Source organism: Nilaparvata lugens, chromosome 6 (assembly GCF_014356525.2).
Source record: "Nilaparvata lugens isolate BPH chromosome 6, ASM1435652v1, whole genome shotgun sequence".
Taxonomy (NCBI): domain Eukaryota; kingdom Metazoa; phylum Arthropoda; class Insecta; order Hemiptera; family Delphacidae; genus Nilaparvata; species Nilaparvata lugens.
Window position 1 is genome coordinate 32,031,273 of NC_052509.1, and position 24,551 is coordinate 32,055,823.

The following is a 24,551-nucleotide window of genomic DNA, read 5'->3' on the forward strand; positions in this document are numbered from 1 at the left end:
TTCAGTATTTTATAATCTCAAAAAAGGCGAGAGGAAATTGCAAATTTTTCTGTCCGATTACTGGATTTGGCAGAAATAGCTGAAAACTGGAAAATGAAAAGAAAATACCAGGTTTTCTGGGCCACTCTGTATCTAGCACAAGTAAATTTTGCTTGATGAAATTGGTTCTGGACTTCTTCCATATATCCTAATAATATTCAAGAATCAGAACTACACAATATAAATTGCAAGCACACTCCATTTTTTGTTTTGTCTTTATTGAATGGACTATGTTTCGTATATCTGCAATCTGCTCTGAATATTGGCGTCATTTTCGATTTTATAAGGATTGAAACACAAGTAGTTGTAGGCTATTGTAAATCAATAAATTCATTGTTAAAACAAAAGAGTTTATCTTTTGCATATTCTAATCAAGAAATATTTTTTTCAAAACTTAATTTGGTGAAGGGATATAGGTTCTGACTAATTATGAACCATAAAACAATGCATCACATATATTTATTACAAATAAATAACTTCTAACAAAAATAATGAGCAGTCAGTTCAGTACCGTATAAAATAAAGATGTTATTTATATTCATCAACTAGACTAAATTTTGTTCGATAGATATTCAAGTATTCCAAGTTCATTTGTGCCTGTCGATTTCCTTTATAGAAGTAATTAAGTTGTCTTCCAGAGCAAGTTGTTAGGCTTTAGGAAAGAAGTTTATCTGGAACCAAATAATGAAAATAATAAAAATGTTTATCAGGAAAAAATTGACTTTTTCTAAAATATAAATGTAAAAGTAATACGGAATGAAATAGGATTTTAGAAAATATAAGATGAGGTCTTATAAATTAGAGATTAATCGATTTGATTCAAATACACAACCACATAATTTTCTAATTCACCCTGATCACTTAAGGATTTTTCTCATTCAGAGTAATTACCGTACGTCTTATAAAGCAAAAAAAAAAAAAAAACAATTGTTTGTAAGCCTACTGAATAATCCATTTAAGCTTAATCAAGGGTGCGGCATTTTGAATCGGGTGATTTGGCAATATTGCAAATAGTATATTGTTTTCGTGTTGAGGGTAACGTGACTACCGCCATCTTCTAGCTACTGTTTCACCATTCACGTATTGGGCACCAGAACATCTACAGAGAATACACAAGAAGTCTCTTCACTCTGTCAAAGTCACAGTATCATCAAAAGGGCTATTCTAGAAGCATAATTTTGAAAACAACATGAATATTTCCTTACAGTGAATATGCTCTGCTCTATGTTAACATGTTAAAAAAAAACTCTCTTCGAACTCAATTTACTCGTAATCCTTATGACCAAAACATGTTTTTCAAACAAGATGTGTGCTACCTGCCACCATAGAGGAAGATATCCCATGGTACAGGTCGTCTATGTTCCAAATTTCAAGCTGATTTTTTGTTAACTCAAGCCGATTAATGTCGACTTTTCTCTATTATTACTGTTTTGGACGAATGATAGTGTAAGTACGGCACAGTATAAAAGACTATCAGCTTCACATAGCTCCACGAAAAAATCTACTAGGACTCTCGGCTTGAGTTAACAGTGAAATTTGGAACATAAGGCCCTAAACCATGGGAAATTTTCTCATGCTATCTTTTCTCTATATTGCTGCCACCCATACAGAGATTAGAAATTAAGAGATTAAGCAGAGATTAAATACAAAGATTAAGCTGATTGCTTCAGCAACACTTTGCTGCCACCCATACCACAATCTGTGACTGAAACTGTGAAGAGACTTTTCGTTAATCTTCTGTGGACTTCCTGGTGCTCAATACGTAAATGGTAGTGCAGGAGTTACAAGATGGCGGTAGTCGCGTTTCCCCACCTCGACAAAAATAAACTCTATTTGCAGGGTTACCAAATCACCTGATTCACTGCCGCATCCGTTATGAAAAATGATATATCGTAGACTGTTCAATAACAGAAGATTAAGTACCGTATTCTCATATATAAATTTATCATATTTATTCATTTATCAGAATATTGGAATGAAAAACAAGTGCAAGTTCAAAATTTCTTCTCTTCCTGAATTCGGTTCTTCAAATTGATAAATTCATACATCTATCCAATTATATCAATTTTATCTATTCATATGTAACGTGGCTCACGATCATCCCTAATATTATCTGCTTCCCCACAATTACAAGAACTCATGTTGCAAAGAGAAGCATCCCAGAAAAAAGTATGAAAATTGAAAGATATCTTCATCCATTCTGAACAACAAACTTCATGAAGAGCTTTGATCGAGATGAGAAAATATTTTCATTTGTTGATCAAGATGGAAGATGTATCTACTCAAGAAAAAATATTACAGAATGATTCATAGAAATAAAATTGATTTTCAATTTCTCTCACCTTCTGGCCGTTCTTGACGAAACACTGTCTGATGAGGAAGCCCATTGGGCACTTGTCTTTGGAGTCTTTCTTCACGGCTGAAATAAGTTCGAAGAAAACATTTCATGATAGAATAGAATGTTATCTCAAACAATTTCAAGACGTGCTAAAAATTGATCGTTCAATCTCGGTAGGCTAAGAGAGAATCAGAATAACTGGGGTATTTAAGGGACCAGTGTATGATCATACTGGCTATAGTCTGCTAAGTGCTATCAGTATCTTTATCAGTTCAATAAAGTGAATAAATCAACGAATAGCAATCTGTTTTTGACTTTTGGTTCTCAAAGTGAGTTACCTTACTTTTAAACCTAAAAGTTCGAGAATAGATTAATAGTCGTTGATTTATAAAAAAAATTAAGTGAATCAATAATCACAGATTGTGATTAAATCCAACATTTTGATGATTCAAAATATGTTTTGAGATCTTCTCTGTAAAATGATAATAATTATAAGCAATTATTGCTAACAAGAGCTTTCCTTCGTCTGTTCATGCATGGTTATCAAAATTCTTCAGCAACACTAACATTGAAGAAATTTTCTATTACACGTAAGATGGTATTATCTACACAGAGTGACAGGAAGAAGGAGGTTGAAGACGAAATATTTCCAGAGAAAATGATAATGTTAGGTGATTTTTCAGACCAAAAATATTCTGTAAGATTCCCCAACTGATATTCAATGTTGCATTGATTTTGCTTCAAATTATGATATCTTTTTCGTCTTACCCGTCTCCTTCTTATTCCTCGCCTGGTAATTGTAACTCTCGGCAAAGTTCCCCTCACCCTTCTCTTCCTTCTTCTCCTCCTTTTCATCTTCAATCCTCCTTCTTCACTGATCCCTTAAAACAAAAGAAAAGCCTAACTTTTATCCGGGGGCGATATTTCATTCCAATTTCTTTCATTTTCTCTGGTTTTTCAGTTCTTGAGTTGTAGGCAGTTCAAATACTCCTCTGTGAAAGTATCGTAGCTAGAAATTATTTCTCATTCACTAAAATTGAAGAGTGTGTGATAATTCAAAACTGCAAATTAATAATGGGTGGTAAATATACATGAAGCTCACTGCTATCATAGATTACCTATTATTTGTCCAATAAATGTTCATAAATACTTTCATTTGAAGTGTCCAGTCAAACTTAATTATAATATTACTAACTGTGTGCTGTCTTAGATGCGTTGTGATGTTTGTGTAAATAAGTGCCGTTCCATCTTCTTTGAACGTAACTATACCTTAATTAAACAAATGCGTCTCAACGCAGCAGCTATAACAACTTTAAGTTTGAGAATGATTTAAAGATTTAAAAAAGTTTGAAGATGATTCTATTGAAATAATAACTAACTATTGGTACAGTACGTGTTACTTTTCATTTTAGACTAAGAATTTAAGTTATTTATCATTCTTTATAGGCCTATTGTTTTCGAACAATCGATGAGGAGATTCACTAGGAAAAGTTTGTATTATTGAAGACATACCGTAGGACATTGAGTACCGTACCAATTATTAAATCCAAATAATGTTTGATAGTGAAGATGGTGCTAATAAGTTATATATTCAAATTCAAATTTATTCATCATAAAAGACATATTTACAGAATAATAGTGTAACAATAATAAATATAAAGAATATACTCCCTACGTGGATGATTTGTCCGTGTGCAGGGAGGAGTCGAACAAAATCAGACAGTTAAAATACACTGGTTTGAATTAAGGAAATTATGATACTTAAACATAGTTTGGAATTGAAAGTAAAATATGAAAAAAGTATATATATATTTATATGATTGCAGTATTAACATACTAATAATAATAATTTTCAGCTCAACGGCGCTTAAGGGTTTCACTCGACAGTCATAACTTTATTAATTTAATATTGTGTTGGGGAAAAAAGTAAAAAAATAATAATATGGATGAATATGTGAAATAATATGCTGGCATTTTCAAAGGAAATATTCATCTATAAGGCGAATTTAGGAGAGCCTCCGGTTTTCTAGATATTAATACTTTATAAATTCAACTCTTTAAATTGCCACAGCCACTAATTAATTGAGTCAATCAGCAGTTTTTTTTAAAGAAAAATTTACTAATTCTGCAGAATTGTGTGAAATTTTCCTGAGAAACCGTTTTTGTTAAATTGTGAATGCTCAAGTCGAACTAGTAACTATATTTTATAATTTTGCTGAATTTTGAAGTTATTCCGTTAATGGTAAAGCTCTAACCAGCTCAACAAGGGTGGAGCTGTAATAATGATTTTGGACAAGGTAATAATAATAATAATGATAATAATAATAATAATAATATAATAATAATAATAATAATAATATAATAATAATAATAATAATAATAATAATAATAAGTGATAATAAGTGTCGTTATCACTAGATTAGATTAGTCCTTAAATGAATAATCAGCTGTTCTGAATAGTGAGTTGTGTTTTTTCTGGCTCTAAATTTTGTCAAATTACGCAAAAATGTTCCAATAATATTAATGGTGATTTGAGTGTGATATTTTTGGTTTTTATTCTGTTTTTAACCGTCAAAATTTAAAATTCTTAGTTTTCGTTTTTTTTTAGTGAAAATGAACTAAATTTTAGGAAAGTGAAACCATAACCCTATTTCGGACATTCAAAATGTTATCTAAATTTAGGAGAGAAGTAGTACAAGGAGTATCCTTAGTTTTTCTCTCCCAATCAGTGCTACTTTGTAAAAATTATAAATAAATAATAATATCGTGTGACCTGGCTGGCTCAGGTCTGGTGTCAGAGTTTTCAGGTTGCAACTGATCAATTTCAGGGCCTCTGACATGACCTAGGATACCTTTGGACAAGGTACCTAGAATACCTGTATAAGTAGCCTACACTTTAGGCATGATATTATGTCTATTGCTATGCTATAATCATTAGAAGTCTACACCAATCTTTATTTTTCATTAATCAAACTATCAGCTTTTAGGCAGTTATAAATTTATTTTAATATTATTTATAAGTGATTTACATAAAATACCAATAGGGTATACATTAATGTAGGCCTACCCTTACCTTCCTTTGAACAAGTTTCAATCAGTTGATTGGCCTTCTCCAATTCTTCGGGAAAAGCTCCAAATCGTTTCTGTGCCAAAAGCCTGGCTCCTTCTACAGAGAATTGATCATTCTTCACCTGAAATAAAATGTTAGCTCATTAGAATTTATTCAGAATAAATTCATTGAGCCTCTAACCATTAGCTTAGCTATAATGGGGGATTCCTCATTCCTCTAAAGGAGACTCCTCTTATCAATGTGGTAGAATTAGCAACAGAAAATATTTAGAGAATTGTTGCTCTAGTTTCAATTTTAATATATTTTAAATTATTCAATGAAAATAAATAACATGACATAAATCAATGTATCCATTTTTGTCTTTCTACATTCTACATCTTATATTAAAAACGATTTTAAGATTAATCTTCTTGATAGATGATTTATTTCTAAAATAAGAATACATTTCAAAATTTGTAAACTGCAAAGCTCGAGTTTATACGTAGTATACAACATAATTTACATTTTAACCAGCTGAAATAATGTGTCAGCGCGTGTGATAGCTCCCAAATAGACTCAGCTGATGTTATGAATGAGTAAATGGAAAAACTGTATTAATTACATGCAATGAATTCTTCAGCTGATCAAAATTAATGATAAATCATAACTTATTCTTTTCTTATGCACTTTCAATGTTATTTTATATCCTGAAAAAGACGAAGGAGTGAGTCAATTTTGTTGTCCAAAGAACTTGAGCTGTGAAAAGGTTGGAAGAATACGTTTTCGAAATTTGAAGCCGATTGATCAATTCTTTCTAAAGCTATTAACATACAAACAGACGGACAACGACTTTGACCTTCAGTAAGTCAAAAGCGAGAACTCGCTAACGCTCGTTCAATTATGGAAGAAAAAGCTAGAGTGAGATCCACTTTAAACTTTTAGCATTATTGGTTGAATGAGGAGTATTGTTGTTATTTATAAAGAATATTGACAATATGTCATGACAACATAATTGACAACTTTTACATCAACAAAATGATTCTGGTTGATAAAACAAAGTGCCGATTCTGCCATTTATTTTCTCTTCAAACTCTGTATCGAAATCATGTATCACATGACCACCCTCTCATATAAAAAATATTTATAAAATAACATTATAGAACCTTTTTGTGAAGTTTTTATAATACAGATTAAAAACACGAATAAGAAACGTTTATTTGAAATTTATTTCAAATTTTCAACTATTTTTAAAATCTGAAGATGATGTGAAACATCGAAACTATAGTAGTTTTAATTTGTGTTTTTAATATATTATTTTATATTGAAAACTTCCCAAAAAAGGTACTATAGTGTTATTCTATAAATAAAAACAACTAGCCCTAAATAGATACATTTTAAGAAGATAAAAAATCAATTTAGATTCATATGAAGGTAAAAATGTTGAAGCGGCAAAGCAAAATTTGAAGAGTAATTTTTAATTTCAAATAGGATTCCCAATGAGACCTACCGACAAATTATTCTTGTAAGGGAAATTTTAATCAATTATGTATAATTAAAAGTAGCGGGTTTCAAAGATTACAATACGGTACAACAGTTCTTGAGCAAGCTCTCCAACCCAGGATGTCACTTATAGTTTAAACTTCATTACACACCTCACTATTCGAAATGTTTACCAAAATTTTAAAAATCGAGTAAAAATAAGAAAACAATTTTACTTACAATTCCCAATCCAGTGTAGACGCACTGCAGGAAGCACTGAAAATAAACAAAAAATAATAATGAATAAATAATTACTACTTGTAGCCCAGTCAACAAGGTGTTATAGAGGGAAAAGTTTGGAAGACAATTTTTGTCCCCGCAGTTCTGTTTAGGGTACCGTAGTGAGGAGGTAAACATATTAAAAGTCCCCACCCCTACCCACTGTGCTAAGGGGGTGGGGGTGGTTCAAAGGTACCATTTTTTGATTTCTCGCATATTTATTTATTTATTTATTAGGTTAGCAAAAAATACAAGAATCGGAAAAGAAAAAACAGGCTATTGCCCAAAACTTCTTCAATTTCCTAATTTAGTTTTAAATTGTCCAAATATTATAGGTTATGTCCATTCAAATTTCTACACCAAATCACAATCTAAAATATAAATTAGAATAAAACAAACAATTTTAAATTTGGATGGATTAATAATAAAAGTTTCTTAAAAACATGAAACAAACTATAAATTCACAAAATAAATAATAAAAACACTTAAATTTTGAGCTCGAAAATATCACATTCACCTTAGCTATGTAAATAACTATAATATAACTATATATAACTCGAAAACTATGCATTTTACATACATGACTATTCTATAAGAAATTAAAGCTTACATAATTTCCTTTAATAAAGGAAAGCTGTTATTTTAACAATTTTACACTTTTAAGAGCGTATATCTCGAAAATTAATGGAGATATCACAAATCACCATAGAACAAATATATTGTAGAGAATTTATCAAGCTTCTTTTCTGAATAGTTAGTCATGATTGAACGCATTTTTCTCAAGATATGAGCGTGTAAGCAAAACATTGAAAAATGCAACTTTTAAACCACCCTCATCCCTTTAGCAAAATGGATAGGGATGGGGACTTTTGATATGATCACCCCCTAACTGGTCCCAACAAAGCTGCGAAGTCAAAAATTGTGTTCAAAACATTCTCTCAAAATTCCTTTGTCAATTGGTCTATTTTTGCATTACTGAAGATCTCACACTCAACACTGAAGCTGCTGCAACAGTCTTGTGGATGTGCGTAAACTTGTGAAATTATACATCAAATTGAAGAATATTCGATGCTCTATAAGCTCATGATCAGCATGGATTTTTCTCATCGATATTCAAAAAGATATAAGATCATAAATAACAAAAAATTGAGGGAAAATGTGTTTTTCCCTCAATTCCCAATGTTTTTCCCAAACATTTCCCTCTATACCCTTTTTTGAGCATTCATTGTCTGGACTAATAGGTATAGGTATATTATTTAAAAACAGAATACCGATTATGCAACTTGGAACATCCTTAATCATTTTAATTTGTTCAAAATAAGTTATTGAGAATGGATTTCCTATCTACCATTTATAGCTTACAATGAAATATAATATTGCATTGACATACCGTAATTTGCAACTTATCAGTTAAATATGGAATTTTGTCAGACACAAATAGGCTAACGTGCCTGCCAATACAATAGTTTTATTAATATAGAAATTTCATTTATAGGCTACACATGTAGGCTATTCAAGCCTATCGATAATTCACATTTGCAAGATTACGTTTTGGTTTGGAAGTTCCATGGACTTCTTTCTATTATATTATCATCATGATCATACAATACGGTAATATAAGAAGGCCTCAAAGTTGAATATCTCTTTCAATCTTAATAAAATCAAATAATTTTTGAATTGAAGCCGTTTCCAATCACAAAAAACTTATTTACCTTGAAGTTTATTTCGTAAGCAAAAAATATATTCATTTTAAATCAGAATTATGAAGGCTTCTACTCACCTTTTCTCCTTCAGTCTTTGGTACTGATTCAGTTCCAATAATTTTGGCATCATCTGAAAAAATAATGTTCTTATATTATATTTCTGACTATGTGCAGTTTAAGCCTCATAAACTGAACTGTCAGTTCTGTTGCATTTATTGTTTGCCTTCAACAATTTTTCAATCCACAGTAGTGAATAAAAAGGTCAATATTTTCAGAATCTATAAGATAAGGCCACACTATTTTGCAGACTCATTGATTTTACAATTTGTTCAAAATCATTTTTTGAGAAAAAATTCATACTTTTTGGTAAAAATATTATGATTTTTGGAAACAAAAATCTGCAAAAATCTGCCATCTTGTTAGGAAGCGCCGCATTGTAATAGTATTGATGGTAGGTTCGGATCACTTTAATGATCCGGATCAATTGATCTCGTTCACTGCTGCAAGCCAATCAGGAGACCAGGATTGGAACTTCCCAAGGTCACGTGATGTGTCTAGTATTTGCGCCATGTAAAAAGCATTGGTTAGATAGGCGTTTTATTGACAGTTTCCATTCTGTACCTATTCTGTAATATAATATCCTTCTTCACTCAGTAATATTGTCGAATTTAATAAGTAATTAATTTTATATTCGGTATGCGGGTATTCGGAGTAATGTCAGCTGTTCGTTTAAACCCCGTATGAAACACATTAATTATTATATGGTGAATGCATTCTAGGTACATTGATATTACCTATGCAACCATATCTACATGTAGCCTAAACGTGGTTTAGCATTGAACGTAGTGTTAGCATATGGGCCTTAGTAATAGAATAATGTTTTTTGATGATTTGGCATTTATATTATTGTTCACACTGCAGGCACGGTAAAACAACTCTATTGATCCTATTCTACATTAGCTAAATGTTTTTTATTAGGCCTAATTTGATAGAAGTGGATCGGTGTGTTTTAAATTTTGAATGAAGTGGTGATTGTTGACTGACCAGAATTGGCTTGGCTGGAGGTTTTGCAGCTCTCAGTGAGCTTGGCCAGCTGCTCCTTGATGGCAGACCTGGCCGCGTCAGATTCGTTCGAGGCTGGAGACAGGGTCGTCGAAGTGATCAGCGACTCCGCATCTGATGAAGATGTTGCCTCGTCCGCCTTTCAATTAAAAACATTATAAACTATACAAGCGAATCGACAAACGAAAACTATTTACGAATATCAGTGATGGACCCAGGATTGATACATGCCAACTGTTATTGAAATGATTATGTTATCTAGTTAGTGTTTGGACATTCAAAGTTGGTTCTTGGGGGGGGGGTGCAGGGGGGTTTGTAGCCACTCTACTTCACTGTAATCTATCACTGTAGGCCTACTAATTTATTTGCAAGATATTTAGAAGATAGAATCTAGAAGATACGTCCATAACTCAGAAAGACGATTTAGATCCGAGCAGTTAGTCTTGTATTTTAGTATTTTTAGATTTTTATTAATATTTTAGTCTTGGGCTCTGTAAGTCCTGAACTGATAGATCCCAAGCTCGGAAACCGGCCTTTAGAATATTAGTAGGGTGAATTATTGTTTTGTTTGAACTGAGACTCGAGTGACGGAAATTTCTAACATTCAATTAGATTGAACTGGTTGTCATATTACTGAGCAACTTGAATGTTGTGTTGCAGGTTCTTAGTATTTCATAAAAATCTATGTGGAACTGAAACTCTGAATGGAAGCTTTCTAACATTCAATCTGACTAAATGAATCAATTTTCAAATCAAATGTAAGTCTGTAAGTATATGTAAATATAAGTTCATAAAGTTGATGCAATTCATCTCAACATTAGGTTATAAGTTAATCAGCAGTATTAATTTTTAAATATTTCTTCTAATGTAAAACAATGGTTTTTCTTTCAAACAAAAGAATTAGAAATTGATTGGATAACAAATAACGTGCTGGTTGTCATTCAGTTCACATTGATAGGGAAATTGAAAATGAATTCAGAATTAAAACTCTGTATTTGAATGGATTGGCAAACAAATAATTTGTAAGGTGTTCTAATTTCTCTTTTTATTGTAATATTACATTTTTTCTCACATTGGAATTGAATCTTCAATTCGAGATCTATGAAACTTTATAGTAAATATCAGAGTCATCGATATACGGACAAACTTTTCGACTGAGAATTTTTTATCGTAAATGATTGTTGCATTGTTCCATGGTGTCACCGAGGCTGGGTTAACAGAATTAATAGATAAATGGTTTATTTAAATAGAGATGATATATAAAAATTTAAAATAACAGTTTCAAAATAAAGTTTTATTGAGAACAAATATAAAATGTGAATTCTAAACTTGTAATTTATAATTTTTTGGTGACGTGTCCATAACGTAGACAATGATTTTTTGAGGTGTCTCTGTTCTGACTTGTAGCTTTTCCTGTGGCTTCTTTCTCTCTAGAAAAATGGCTGGCTGTGTGTGTTGTAAATTTTTGCTCTCTGAATAATTTTCTATTTAAGTGAATTTATTAATGTTTTAAATTGAGTTTTAAACAGTTTATAGTGTTCTATTTTGTCCGTATATTGCTATTTGTGTATACAAGCCAATAGCCACTGTTTTTCAACTACAAACTGGATAAGTACCTATTTAGCTCGTAGTAACTCTAGATGCTTAGGCTTGTAATATATTGTTCTTTGTGTATTTGTGTATATTGCCAAAATTCTTTTGAAGATTATAAGTTCATTTGCTCTGAAAACTGGATTTCTCATTCATAGGCGATAGATCCATTCATAGTTTATCAAGAATCTATTACATTGGAGCCGATAAATTTCCTTAGGTTAATAGGTGTGAAATGCTATTCCAACCGATTTAAGGAAAAATTGGTAGCACGGCATTATTGAAAATAGATCGATAATTTCAGAAAATTTGTAAAATGTTATATGCATATATATATAAGTACAATGATAATTGAATAATTTTATTGCCGTATTGGTATTAGTCCAGGCAATGTATGCTCAAAAAAGGGTATAGAGGGAAATGTCTGGAAAACAATTTTTGACCCCACAGTTCTGATTAGGGTAGTAAGGAGGTGAACATATCAAAAGTCCCCATCCCTATACCCCCTGTGCTAAGGGGGTGTGAGTGGTTTAAAGGTACCATTTTAAAACTAAAAAACTTTGTATCTTAGAATTGACTGTCATATAACAAATTAAAGCTTACATAATTTCCTACAATATTTATTCTATAACTTTTTTTTTATCTCCTCTAGTTTTCGAGATATCTGCTCTTGGAGGTGTGACATTTTTGAAAAAAAAAAAACACGTTTGCCACCAATTTTTCTCTATTTTTTCTCTTATAACTTTTTAAAAATCGATGGGAAAAATCCATGCTCATAAATCATTGAATTAGCTTTAGTGTTGAGTGTGAAATCTCCATTTTGCAACAATAATGGACCAATTGACAAAGAAATTTGGAGGGAATATTTTAATCACAATTTCTGACTTTGCAGCTTTGTTAAGACTAGTTGGGAGGAGAACATATCAAAAGTCCCTATTCCTAACTCATGTGCTAAGGGGATGGGGGTGGTTTAAAATTCGCATTTTTTAGCATTTTGCTTCCACGCTCATATATTGAGAACAATGTGTTCAACCGACATAACCAACGGTTCAAAATTTAAGCTTGATAAATCTCTAGTACACTTTTTTCCAGTGGAATTTTGTGATATTCCCAACAGTTCTCGAGATATTCGCTCATGAAGGTGTGTAGTTGTTAAAATAACAGGTTTTTATCCAATGTTTTGCTCTTTCAGGGCTTATAACTCTCCAACAATGTATCATAAAAACTGATACTTATCGTAGGTAAGTAGAGAATTGAATTATCTTTGAAATGATTTATTATTTCACTATTTGAAGTTTTCCTTTCATTGTTATAGCAGCTTCAATGTAGGGGGTAGAATTTTCATTGCTGCATTAATTGATCGATTGACAATGACATTTGAAGGGGGTATCTGTGACACAATTTTTGACTTTGCTGCTTAATTTGGACTAGTTAGTTGGTGAACATAGTAAAAGTGCGCATCTTTATCCCCTCTGTTGAAGGTGTCAAACAGCTGAGTTGACACTTGCAGCAATGAAAATTCTACTCTCTACATTGAAGATGCTATAACAATGAAAGGAAAACTTCAAATAGTGAAATAATAAATTATTTCAAAGAGAATTCAATGCTCTACTCAGGCACGGCCCTAGGGACTTTGCCGCCCTGGGCGAAATCGGCAAACGCCGCCCCCCCCCCCACCAACAGGTATCCCGTGTAATAATTGTTTACTTGGAAATTTGCCAGAAGGTTATCAGCTTTTCAAGTTAAAAATAACATTTAAACAAATATTTGACAAATATAAATATTGAGGAATAAGTGCAGGCAACGAATGCTCAAATAAAGGTATGGAGGGAAAATTTTGGAACACAATTTTCAACTCTACAGCTCTTCTAAAGATAGTAAGAGGATTAACATATCAAAAGTCCTCACCCTTACCCCATGTGCCAAATGGGTGGGGGTGGTTTGAAAGTACCATTTTTTCATTTTTCTCATATATCTCGGAAACTAGGCATCTTTATGAACGAACATTTGTACACCGTACAAAATTGAAGCTCACAAAATTACCAACAAGTTATGTTCTCTACATTTTCTTCATATCTCTTATAGTTTCTGAGATATGAGATATCCGCTCTTGAAGGTGAGACATTTTTTGAAAAAACACTTCTACCTCCAATTTTTTCATCTTTTCGGCCATATAATTTTTGAATGATTGATGAAAAAAATCCGTGCTGATTATAAGCTGACGGAGCATCAAATTATCTTCAATTTTATGTATATTTTCACTATTTTACGCATTTCCCTACGACTGTTGCAGCAGTTTTAGTGTTGAGAGTGAAAGTTTTGTTTGGTAGAGGATTTCGATAAATCTGATACTTTTTGAGATAGGCTATATATGTTTCAAATTGATGCATTTTCGAAAACCCAGTTTTTTCCATTTTTCGCTCTTTCAATTCTTATAACTTTCCAACAATTGATGGAAAAAGAATGTGCTTACTACGAGATTGTAGAGCATTAAATTATCATTAATTTGATGTATAATTCGACTATTTCATGCATTCCCATAATTATGAGTGTTGCAGCAGTTTTGGGTTTGAGAGTCAAATATCAAGATTTGCAACAAGTGACTTTTTTCGAATATCACACTATTCTGTGTTCATAAATTGGAGTGTGCTTCAGTATGAACATCCATATTGAGTACCTATTGGAACGTCTGCGGAACTGAACACAGGGGGTGTTTCTAAACTTCCTACCAAACAAGACATTCAAAACTAAAACTGCTGCAAAAATCGTATAGGAATGCTTGAAATAGTCTAATTATACATGAAATGGAAGATAATTTAATGCTCTAAAATCTCTTAATCAGCACATTCGTTTTTCATCAATTGTTGAGAACTTAAAAGACTTGAAAGAGCGAAAAATGGAAGAAAAACTGGGTTTTTGAGAATGAATCACTTTAGAACATATATATCTCGAAAAGTTAGTATCATATTTATTGAAAACCTCTACAAAACAAAACTTGTAGGGAATTCATTGAGCTTCATTTTTATGTGGATGATTATGTCAATAGAACTCATTGTTTCCAAGATATAAGCATGTAAGTAAAAGTGGAAAATGCAACTTTCAAACCACCCTCATCCCTTTAGCACATGATGTAGGGGTTGGAATTTTTGATATGCTCACCTCCAAACTAGTGTCAACGAAGCTGCAAAGTCTAAAATTGAGTTCCAAACATTCCCTTCAAATTTCATTGTCAACTGATCTATTGTTGTTGAACAGAAAATTTCACTCTCAATACTAAAACTGCTGCAACAGTCGTAGGGAAATGCGTAAAATAGTGGAAATATACATCAAATTGAAGATAATTTGATGCTCCGTCAGCTTATAATCAGCAAACGGATTTTTTTCATCAATCGTTCAAAAAATTATAAGGCCGAAAAGATGAAAAAATTGGAGGTAGAAGTGTTTTTTTCAAAAAAATGTCTCACCTTCAAGAGCGGATATCTCAGAAACGATAAGAGATATGAAGAAAATGTAGAGAACAAAACTTGTTGGTAATTTTGTGATCTTCAATTTTTTACAGTGTACAAATGTTCATAAGATGCATAGTTTCCGAGATATATGAGAAAAATGAAAAAATGGTACTTTCAAACCACCTCCACTCCTTTAGCACATGAGGTAGGGGTGAGGACTTTTGATATGTTAATACTCTCACTATCCTTAAAAGAGCTGTGGAGTTGAAAATTGTGTTCCAAACTTTTCATTCTATAATCTCTAATTGACTGCACTAGAACAGTAACACAAAATATCTGATTAAACTATTTAAGACAGTAGTTCCAAATCAAGAGACTGCAACAGAGTATTGGGCCTATTTAACTTGCTAAGTAATCAAAACTACAATTGCTACAACAAGAGTTTGTTTAACACACTTGTTCAATTAAGTAGAACTCGTCTGACCTTTGCATAGGGAAATCCCTTCTCCAGTTCTTCAAGATCTAGGGACTGAGCTATTTTATGTTCACTAGACCACTCAGACGTTCCTGGGACATTGTTGATCTTAGATATATGTCTTCATTAGCTTGAGTTTGGAAAAGCTTCTTATAAAATTTTACTATTCACATTGAATTTATTATTTATTCGCATTTAAAAATTTTCCGTTCCTTAAAATTTGCCGCCCCCAAAAATCTGCCGCCCTGTGCGGCCGCCCGGTCCGCCCACCCCTAGGGCCGGGCCTGGCTCTACTTACCTACGATAAGTATCAGTTTTTATGATACATTGTTGGAGAGTTATAAGCCCTGAAAGAGCAATACATTGGATAAAAACCTGTTATTTTAACAATTACACACCTTCAAGAGCGAATATCTCGGGAACTGTTGGGAATATCACAAAATCCACTGGAAAAAGTGTAGAGATTTATCAAGCTTAATTTTTGAACCGCTAGTTATGTCGGTTGAACACATTGTTCTCAATATATGAGCGTGGAAGCAAAATGCTGAAAATGCGAATTTTAAACCACCCCCATCCCCTTAGCACATGAGTTAGGAATGGGGACTTTCGATATGTTCTCCTCCCAACTAGTCTTAACAAAGCTGCAAAGTCAGAAATTGTGTTTAAAATTTTCCCTCCAAATTTCTTTGTCAATTGGTCCATTATTGTTGCAAAATGGAGATTTCACACTCAACACTAAAGCTGCTGCAAAATGTGTAGGGAAATTCGTGAAAGTGTGAAATTATACATCAAAATGAAGAGAATTCAGTGATTTATGAGCATGGATTTTTCCCATCGATTTTTAAAAAGTTATAAGAGAAAAAATATAAAAAAATTGTGGTGAACGTGTTTTTTTTCAAAAATGTCACACCTTCAAGAGCGGATATCTCGAAAACTATAGGAGATATAAAAATTATGTAATAAATATTGTAGGAAATTATGTAAGCTTTAATTTGTTATATGACAGTCAAGTCTAAGATACAAAGTTTTTTAGTTTTATGCAAGAAACCTTAAAATTCAAAATTCAAATTCAAATTGAGTTTATTCACAGAAATCATTACAAATACAGTACACATGTATAAATAATATAAATACTTGTGAATTTTCCCCACATAGACAAGTCTGTGTGTGGGGAAAGAGTTCTAATGAAAAACAATTGATACTAAAAAGAAAATTATAAATATTTACAATACAGTATAATTTGAAAAATAAAAGTCGATTAAATGTAGTGGAGAAAGTATATGTTTTGTATTGAAGTAGTACAATATAACTATTATGGTATATAGATTTAACATGGCACACAAAATAAAATTTAGAACTTGAACAATGATAAATTATGAGCAATATATTGATGATATATATACTTTCATATATATGATGATGATAGATAAGATTTTTATCTAATTCATATATATGATGATGAATACAAGAAAAATATATACATAGTATCAAAATCGGTAAGAGGAGTAGATGAGCTGATCAGCGACATCCCTGCCGGTTTCAAATAACCACATATTTAAAAAATCGTTTGTATATGTTAAGGCTAAGGGGTTCTATTTGCTTTATGTAGGCGGGTATATTTCTATAAAGAATGTGGCATATGTAATGACTATTAAATCTATTGCAATTGCTAACTAATCTGGGTTGTAGAATTCCAAATATATTCATATTTCGTGTTTGATAGGGATGGATAAGAGGATTAAATATTGCATTTTTATTACTTCGGATGAAAATTAAAAGTGATTTTATGTATAGCTGTCGCACATCAAGGACCTGAAATTCTTGATAGGCCAGTTCTGTCGGATAGCGACTATCCTGGTTCAAGCAAGTCTTTATGATTGCTCGCTGTGCAATTCCGACAGCTCTCAAAGTGAACGAGGACGCTCCACCCCAGGCCAGGATTCCATAATTTATAATTGATTGAACATAGGCGAAGTATGTCCTTCTCAATTGATTGACTGAAAGAACCTCCCTCAACTGTCGAAAGGCATATATTAGTCTACGAATGCGACATTTGAGGTATTCCATATGAGGAGTCCAACAAAGCCTGCAATCTATGAAGACTCCAAGATATTTGTATTTTTCCACCTGTTCAAGCGTCTCACAATTACAGGTAAGTGACAGGTGGTCATTACATGAGTGAAGCTTGAGACATTCTTGAACTGGCATACTATTTTTCATAAAATATATTGGCAAATATTTGGTTTTAACAACATTGAGTGTGAGTTTATTTTGATCGAGCCACTTCTTCACATGTAAAAGGTCTTTTGAGGCCTCACTGAAAGCGTCCCGCCAAGTACGTCCACAGGAAACCAATGCAGTATCGTCGGCAAACAGGAACAGTTTGCCATTCAACTGCAATTTACTTATATTATTTATATAAATTAGGAATAGTATAGGACCTAGTGTGCTTCCTTGTATAACTCCATAATCAACGGGCATAGAGTCACTACCAATTCCATTTATATAAACTGACTGTTTCCTGCTCTGGAAGTAACTCTCAAACCACCTCAATGAACCATCTCTGATTCCATAGAGCTCCATTTTTCTCAAAAGCTTCAGTCTATCCACAGAGTCAAATGCTTTTGCAAGATCTAGAAACGTGATTAAAACATGTTTCCGATCTTCCACCCTCTGCGTGATCTCTTTTGTTATATCAAACAGAGCATGTGATGTATTTTTATCCATTCTAAAGCCATATTGATTATTTGCTATTATGTTATTTGTTTCTAGATAATTCTGTAATTGGTTTTTCACTGCTTTTTCGAGGATCTTTGAAAATATGCTTAGCATAGAAATAGGTCTGTAATTACTTATAAAATTTTTAGTACCAGATTTGAAAATAGGAATGACTTTTGCCATTTTAAAAGCACCTGGAAACTGGCCTGTTCGGATACTGACATTAATAATGTGAAGAAGAGGCTCAATCACCACGTCAATGTGTTCTTTTATGAATTTTGAATCAATGTTATCAAGCCCTGGAGCAGAGCCACCAAGCATCCCCTTCAAGATCTCCCGGATGTCCTGTTTGTCAAGAGGTTGCAACCTGAAAGTGGAATTAACAATGTAATCATCATCATTTACCACTTCAGGGCCCCTTTCAGGAATTGCATCAGCCAATTCAGCACCTACATTTGAAAAAAAATTATTAAAGGAGTTACCTATTTCTTTTATTTCTAAATCAGAAGGTGCGCCCCCCTGATGAAACTGCGCCAAGGGGAATCGCTCAGCTGAACCTGGCCTACAAGCCAACTCATTAACTATAGACCAAAATTTTCTACAATCACCCCCTACACTATCCACCTTATCCTTATAATAATGTATTTTAGCATTCTTTATAGCAACATTGAGTGCGTTCCTATAAATCCTGTACTCCTCTTTCAATCCTACATTAAACGGCTGCCTCAACACCTTTTTGCTCAATTTGTCTCTATGTCTTATTGAATTAATAAGGCCCTGTGTGATCCATGGTTTAATCTTTCTATTCCTGGCTGAAACTAATTTAATTTGAGTAAATCGTTCGATTGTTGATGTAATTTCATTTATGAAAGTATCAGCACAGTAATCAACGTTGTCTGTAACAGCAGTGATACCACCCCAATCTTTTTCTAACAGATCGGCCGCAACATTATTCCACTGGGTCACTCTGTATGTAGGTATGTTTGGCCGACAATAATTGTTCGAGTCTACAGGCACCCCGGAAGCTAATTGAATAAATGTTGGATAATGGTCAGTTATAGCTGTTTCCATGATTGCAGATTTTACTTCCATATTTCTATCATTTTTTACAAAAAAGTGATCGATACATGAACTCCCCGCAGGACGTGTTACCCGATTCATAAAGCTGATGAAACCCAACTCATACATCATATCCAGGTAACCCTCCTGCACGGAGCTCAATGCAACACCCAGAATATTAATATTAATATCGCCACAAAAAATTTGTAAGGTTTTTCTATCATCATTCAAATTTAAGAGATAATTCCGGAGAGCGACAGTGAAAAGATTTATATCAGTATTGGGACTGCGATAGGCAGCCAACAAGTGGCAGGGCACACCGTTAAAAGTAAAGTTAAGAGCCAGGCAGCTAGCGATCCCGCCCAGACACAGCTGTTCACAGGAGGAAACTGACAGTGAACTGTCAATGTACACTACCACACCATCATTCTGATTGAGTTTACTTCCAGAGCGATAGACATCATAACCCGGGAGCCGCATCACAGACTCATCATCATCTAACCACGTTTCAGTCAAAACAATACAATTGATTTTAATAACTTTAAAACTATCTAATAATATTGAAAATTCATCAAAGTTTCTTCTATAACTGCGTATATTCAACTGTAAAATACACAATTTATTACTTATTGTACAAGCATCAAAATATTGCTCCAGCATAAGGCCATTGTTAAAAGTAATAGGCTACTATCATTTAGATTTAATTCATCGGATTCGTCGTCCGCGAAAAACATTTATGAGAATATTTTTCAAATTGAAATGAAATGTACTCTATTACTGAAAAGGAAAAAGGAAGAGAGGAAAAATAGTAGAAATAGAAATGTAATTTTTGTAGAAAATTGAGATTTAGGTTGAAGAATCATAAGTCGGCCACCTCAGCCTACCGGTGACAAAATTAAATCACGGTATTGTACAATGGAGAGTGAAGAATTGAAATTATTTTATGTTTTATTTGTTTTCACTTGAAAACATTCTTTTTAATCCATGGTCATTTTCAATATACGTGAATAACCAAAGACAACATTAACTCTTCATCCCTTTGTAATTTTTGGTAGGGAATAGGTCAAAACAAACAGTGGGTAGCAGTGCAGATAACAATTATTTAGCTCTCAAAAGATTAGATTTATCAGCGAAAAGTGGCATAGCTGAACGATGCGGATCAATTCCGTAAAAAAAGGGTAGCTTATTGAGAGAGAACAAGAAAATAATACAGAACATAGCTTAGCAGCTTGGTGAATTGTTATGAGCTTTCCCGAAATACTGCTTATTGTAGAAATCACTACAGCTGATAAGATTAGTTTATCATTTACTGAGAAGCAGTCTTAAAGAATTTAGTGTCTCTCCACATTACGCTCTTATACCGCAAAACAAAAATTGATAATATTCGGAAATGATCACGCTGAAACACCCATCCAATACCAAATGTTTAATATAGAGCTATTGCAATAATATGCTCGAGACTACTAATAGAGATGAATAGACATAAAAGAGTTACAATATGATATGATAAGACCAACACAAAATATTATCATTGAGAAAAAAACAACTTCTGTTTTAAAGAAAGAAAAACTAATCACACTCCAATATAGCCTAGCATATTTATAATCTATCCAAACAAAATATAGATCTACTGTAGATAATGGATTCATTACTATTGATTATTGAAACATATTGGGATACATTTCAGATGAGAAAATAAAAATTTGATTGCTTTAAAACTGCAACGTACCTACATGAAAAGAGATAGTATTGTGCTTTTGTTGATATTGTTATCATTTGTTGATTAATTACCGTAGCAGAATAAGTTATTTTTGTAATCGGTCAGTTTTTATGAAACACTTAAATAGATAGTGAAATAATAAGAATGAAGAAAGGACTGTAATATTATAAAATTTGAAACCTAGACTTACTAAGGTAAGCCCTATAAATAAAATTGTCTTTGAACGCCCTAATGCAAAAGAGATAATTCAATGGAATGTTATTGAATCAAGTCTAACCAAGAATTAATTTATACTTTATATTTCAACAGATGTTTGTAGTTGGCACGTCGCACAAATCTTTTTCGCAATTCACCGTGTAGATTCTGCCCTTTTCAACAATCCTTATCTTGACAGAGCCATTTTTGTCCACCCAAACATATTTGAAACCAAATTCCTTCTGTAATTTTCTGGCTTTGGATAACAAGAACCTACGTTGGGCAGTCAGAGAGAAATAGATATATATCGGATGGATCTCACCTTGCATTCCTATGTGGCTTGTTGATAACTTTTTCACGCTGCGTTTTTGTTGCATTATTTGGTGGGTGATTGTGCGTCGTACAAACTTGACTATAATTGGTGGCGGGTTTCGTGAGTCCGGGCGTTTTTTAAGACGATGGCAGGTATCTATCGCCTCGTCGCTTATCTCAACACCCACAGCTTTGCATGTTTCGAGCACTACTTTTGAAACGTCCTCTTCAGCCGTAACTGGAATGCCATGTAGTTCCAAAGTATTTCTTCTCCCATATTGTTCCAGATCGTCCGTACGCATGGACAGAACACCAAATTTTCGTTTTAACGTTTCATTTTGACTTTGCAGGGCCCTAATTAATTCTTGTTGCGCTGCTATCAGGTTTCCTTGCGTGTGTAAAATACTAGCATTGTTGTCGAGTTTTTGATTACACAAATTGAGAGATTCCTGCAGTTCTTTAAGACAGTTCATGACATCGGTTTTGAAGTCATTGAGGGACAAACTATTTGGATCCACAGAGCCCGAGGAATGAGTAACGAACCCCGCGCCAGGGGTCTTGATAGGGGTCGAATTTGGGCCAGCACCACGTTGAAGCCGAATTCCCACCATACAGCCCCCACACTTCCAAGCACCCTTTGCCAAGATCTCGAGTTCAGCCTCACTCAAAGGTCTGTCTGACCCACTTTGAATACATTTTCCATGGTAAATCGAACCGCACTCCGAGCACAATATCGATGAGTTCCTGCCCGACCTAACGACCGGCAAACTGCACTCCGCACACATACTCATTTTTATTTGACAAAGGTCTCGGAAAAGGTAACGTAAGATATGTATGAACTGTAATAGGATCACGTAAGCGATATATTTGGAGTTCACGCCACTATAGAGTGGGTAAATTGAAATAATATCAGAAGATCAGAAATAAGTAAAAATCTGATAAGTCCAATTTTGAATGAGAAAAATGGTCATAGGATAGATGATTAAACATGGAATTCAGGATCAAATAATTATTCTTTTTAATCTTACAATGAATTATTGATAATCTGCATACATAGAAATTGGAATTAGTTTTTTTGTGATCAAGTAATTCAACTTCATGATGGAAAATTTAAAACAAATTAATTTAAGACAAATTAATCTGGTTGTGAATTATTTAAAAATTCAATATGGATTAACAAAATATGTCAAATGAGCAAACCGTCTCACAGAAAACTTCCATTGAAATTCATCCCCATAAAGCAGTTCATCTGTGTACAATATGAAAACCCAATTAAAATAAAACATTTTTCGTAAATTTATCTCCATAAAGCGGTAGGTGGTTGTTTGTACAAAGGATCTGAAGCTCTAGCTAAGATAACATCAACCAGATATAATGTCTCAATACTTCTCCCAAAGGTCACAAAGAGTTCGTTTTGATCCAAGGAGTTTGTCTTGTACGCCTGAACAGAGGCACATTCCGTTATCAGTTAACTTACCTAATTTTTCTATGTGCATAAGATTTTTTTTTTTGTTTTTCCATCTATATACTCCTGAGATCGAGAAAAAGAAACAAACCAAAACTTCCATCTCACAATATTAAACATTTTTTGTGGAATTGTCTTAATGCTACTGATGATAAATGATTGAATGATAGAGATTCATGTGAAAATACCTTAATGTTGGCGACCAGAAGGTAGGATACAGCAATGCAAACGATGAACGACTTCATGATTATGCGGTGACCGACCTGATAGCGAGACTGAGACCAGTAACCAGTGAGTCGATCGGCCGTCTCGCGCCCTTATAAAGCCTCTCATTGCAGGCTTGCAAGCAACTCATTGGCATTCAGATCTGCCCCACCGTATACCACCACTCCAATTGAGCGGTATCATTACTCAATCATCGCCTCTGCCACCCTATTCATTCATCTCTTTTCAATTGCGCCATCACTTTATTTCGCTATCCCCTTCGCACTTATTCACTTTGTTGCTCATGGAAAGTTACATTGGACACTTATGCTTGACATTATATTGTCATGCTATTGATTTAATGAGGCTTCCCAGTCAAGATCAGAGGCTACACAATAACAACAAAATACTACAATAACAATGTGTAATTAGTATAGCCTATAAAGGGTGACTCTTAATTATGGTAAAATAATTCAATACGTGATAGTAGAGGTAAAAATAAGAAAAAAAGTTCTTATAAACATATATCCATAAACGCTTCATTAGCGAGCTATACAGAATGAAAGTTTTTGTCCGGAATTCAGTTCCTCTGGTGAAATACACCGATGCTGAATTGATTGGGGACTAGTTTTTGAAAAACTTATGCTGGATTCATATGGAAAAATATCTGAAAAATTGAATAAAACTAATCTGGAAGCTGTAGTGGAAGTAGTTTTTGAGAAAAAAGTTGAAATATGCAAAAAATCTAAGTAGAAAAACACAGACTTCTACGTTTGATGCCCAATAACTTTCTTTAATGACCAGTAAACAAATAATTTCTCGCAATAAAAATTGTAGAGAATTCAATTCTGAAAAGAATCATGTAAGCTGTGTAAACTAAACATAAATAAAAGTTGAATAGAATGTATTCTTATGTAGTACATTACACCACAAAAATTTGCTGTTTTATGAGGAGAGAACTAATAACTCATAAGTTGTAGCTGATTGTAAATAAAATATTCGGCTTTTTATGAAAAGTCTTATTTTTATATGAAAGTAACATATCTAAATGACATTGAACTCATACCAAAAGACTAAAGATGATGTTCAAAGTGCATATGAATGCATATGTTCAGACGTCTTCTCATCGATTGTCGGACCCATTCAAATATTCCAGGAGTCTGCTTTATCATTTCTATTCCATTCAAAATCCTTAATCGGAGTTCTTCATCAATGGTATCAATTGGAGTATTGTATACTAAGGTTTTCAAGTGTCCTCAAAGATAAAAATCCAAAGGATTTAAGTCTGGTGACCTAGCTGGCCATGGTACTGGCATACCTCGGCCTATTCATTGATTTGGAAAGCTGTGATTCAGGTGTTCACGAACAGCAACACTGGAGTGTGCTGGAGCTCCATCATGCTTAAACCAAATGTT

At 33.2% G+C, this 24,551-nt stretch overlaps 1 protein-coding gene across 2 annotated transcripts; it reads right to left on the minus strand.

Annotated features, from left to right (window-relative positions):
* Positions 1–478: 478 nt before the first annotated feature.
* Positions 479–23,519, minus strand: LOC111060128. Of its 2 annotated transcripts, XR_005571606.1 has the most exons (8): positions 23,121–23,283; positions 9,932–10,088; positions 8,965–9,017; positions 7,146–7,181; positions 5,451–5,568; positions 3,146–3,258; positions 2,382–2,458; positions 479–710 (listed from the first exon to the last, which is right to left on the minus strand). XR_005571606.1 is itself a non-coding variant. In XM_039430650.1 (7 exons), exons 1-7 carry the CDS (start codon positions 23,175–23,177, stop codon positions 687–689), a joined length of 522 nt encoding a protein of 173 aa, XP_039286584.1. In that variant the 5' UTR covers positions 23,178–23,519; the 3' UTR covers positions 479–686. The 2 variants fall into 2 exon arrangements, 1 of the variants encoding a protein (XP_039286584.1); XM_039430650.1 differs by lacking the exon at positions 3,146–3,258 and having other exon boundaries at positions 23,121–23,519.
* Between the last annotated feature and the right edge of the window lie 1,032 nt (positions 23,520–24,551).

Bases quoted from the DNA above. Each gene is read 5' to 3' on its own strand.
- LOC111060128 (XM_039430650.1), bottom strand. From the start codon at position 23,177: ATGAAGTCGTTCATCGTTTGCATTGCTGTATCCTACCTTCTGGTCGCC. The intron at 10,089-23,120 runs GTATTTTCACAT...TTTAATTGAAAG, and splicing joins TTCTGGTCGCCAACATTAAG to GCGGACGAGGCAACATCTTC. The intron at 2,459-5,450 runs GTAAGGGTAGGC...AACTTATTTCAG, and splicing joins TGAAACTTGTTCAAAGGAAG to CCGTGAAGAAAGACTCCAAA.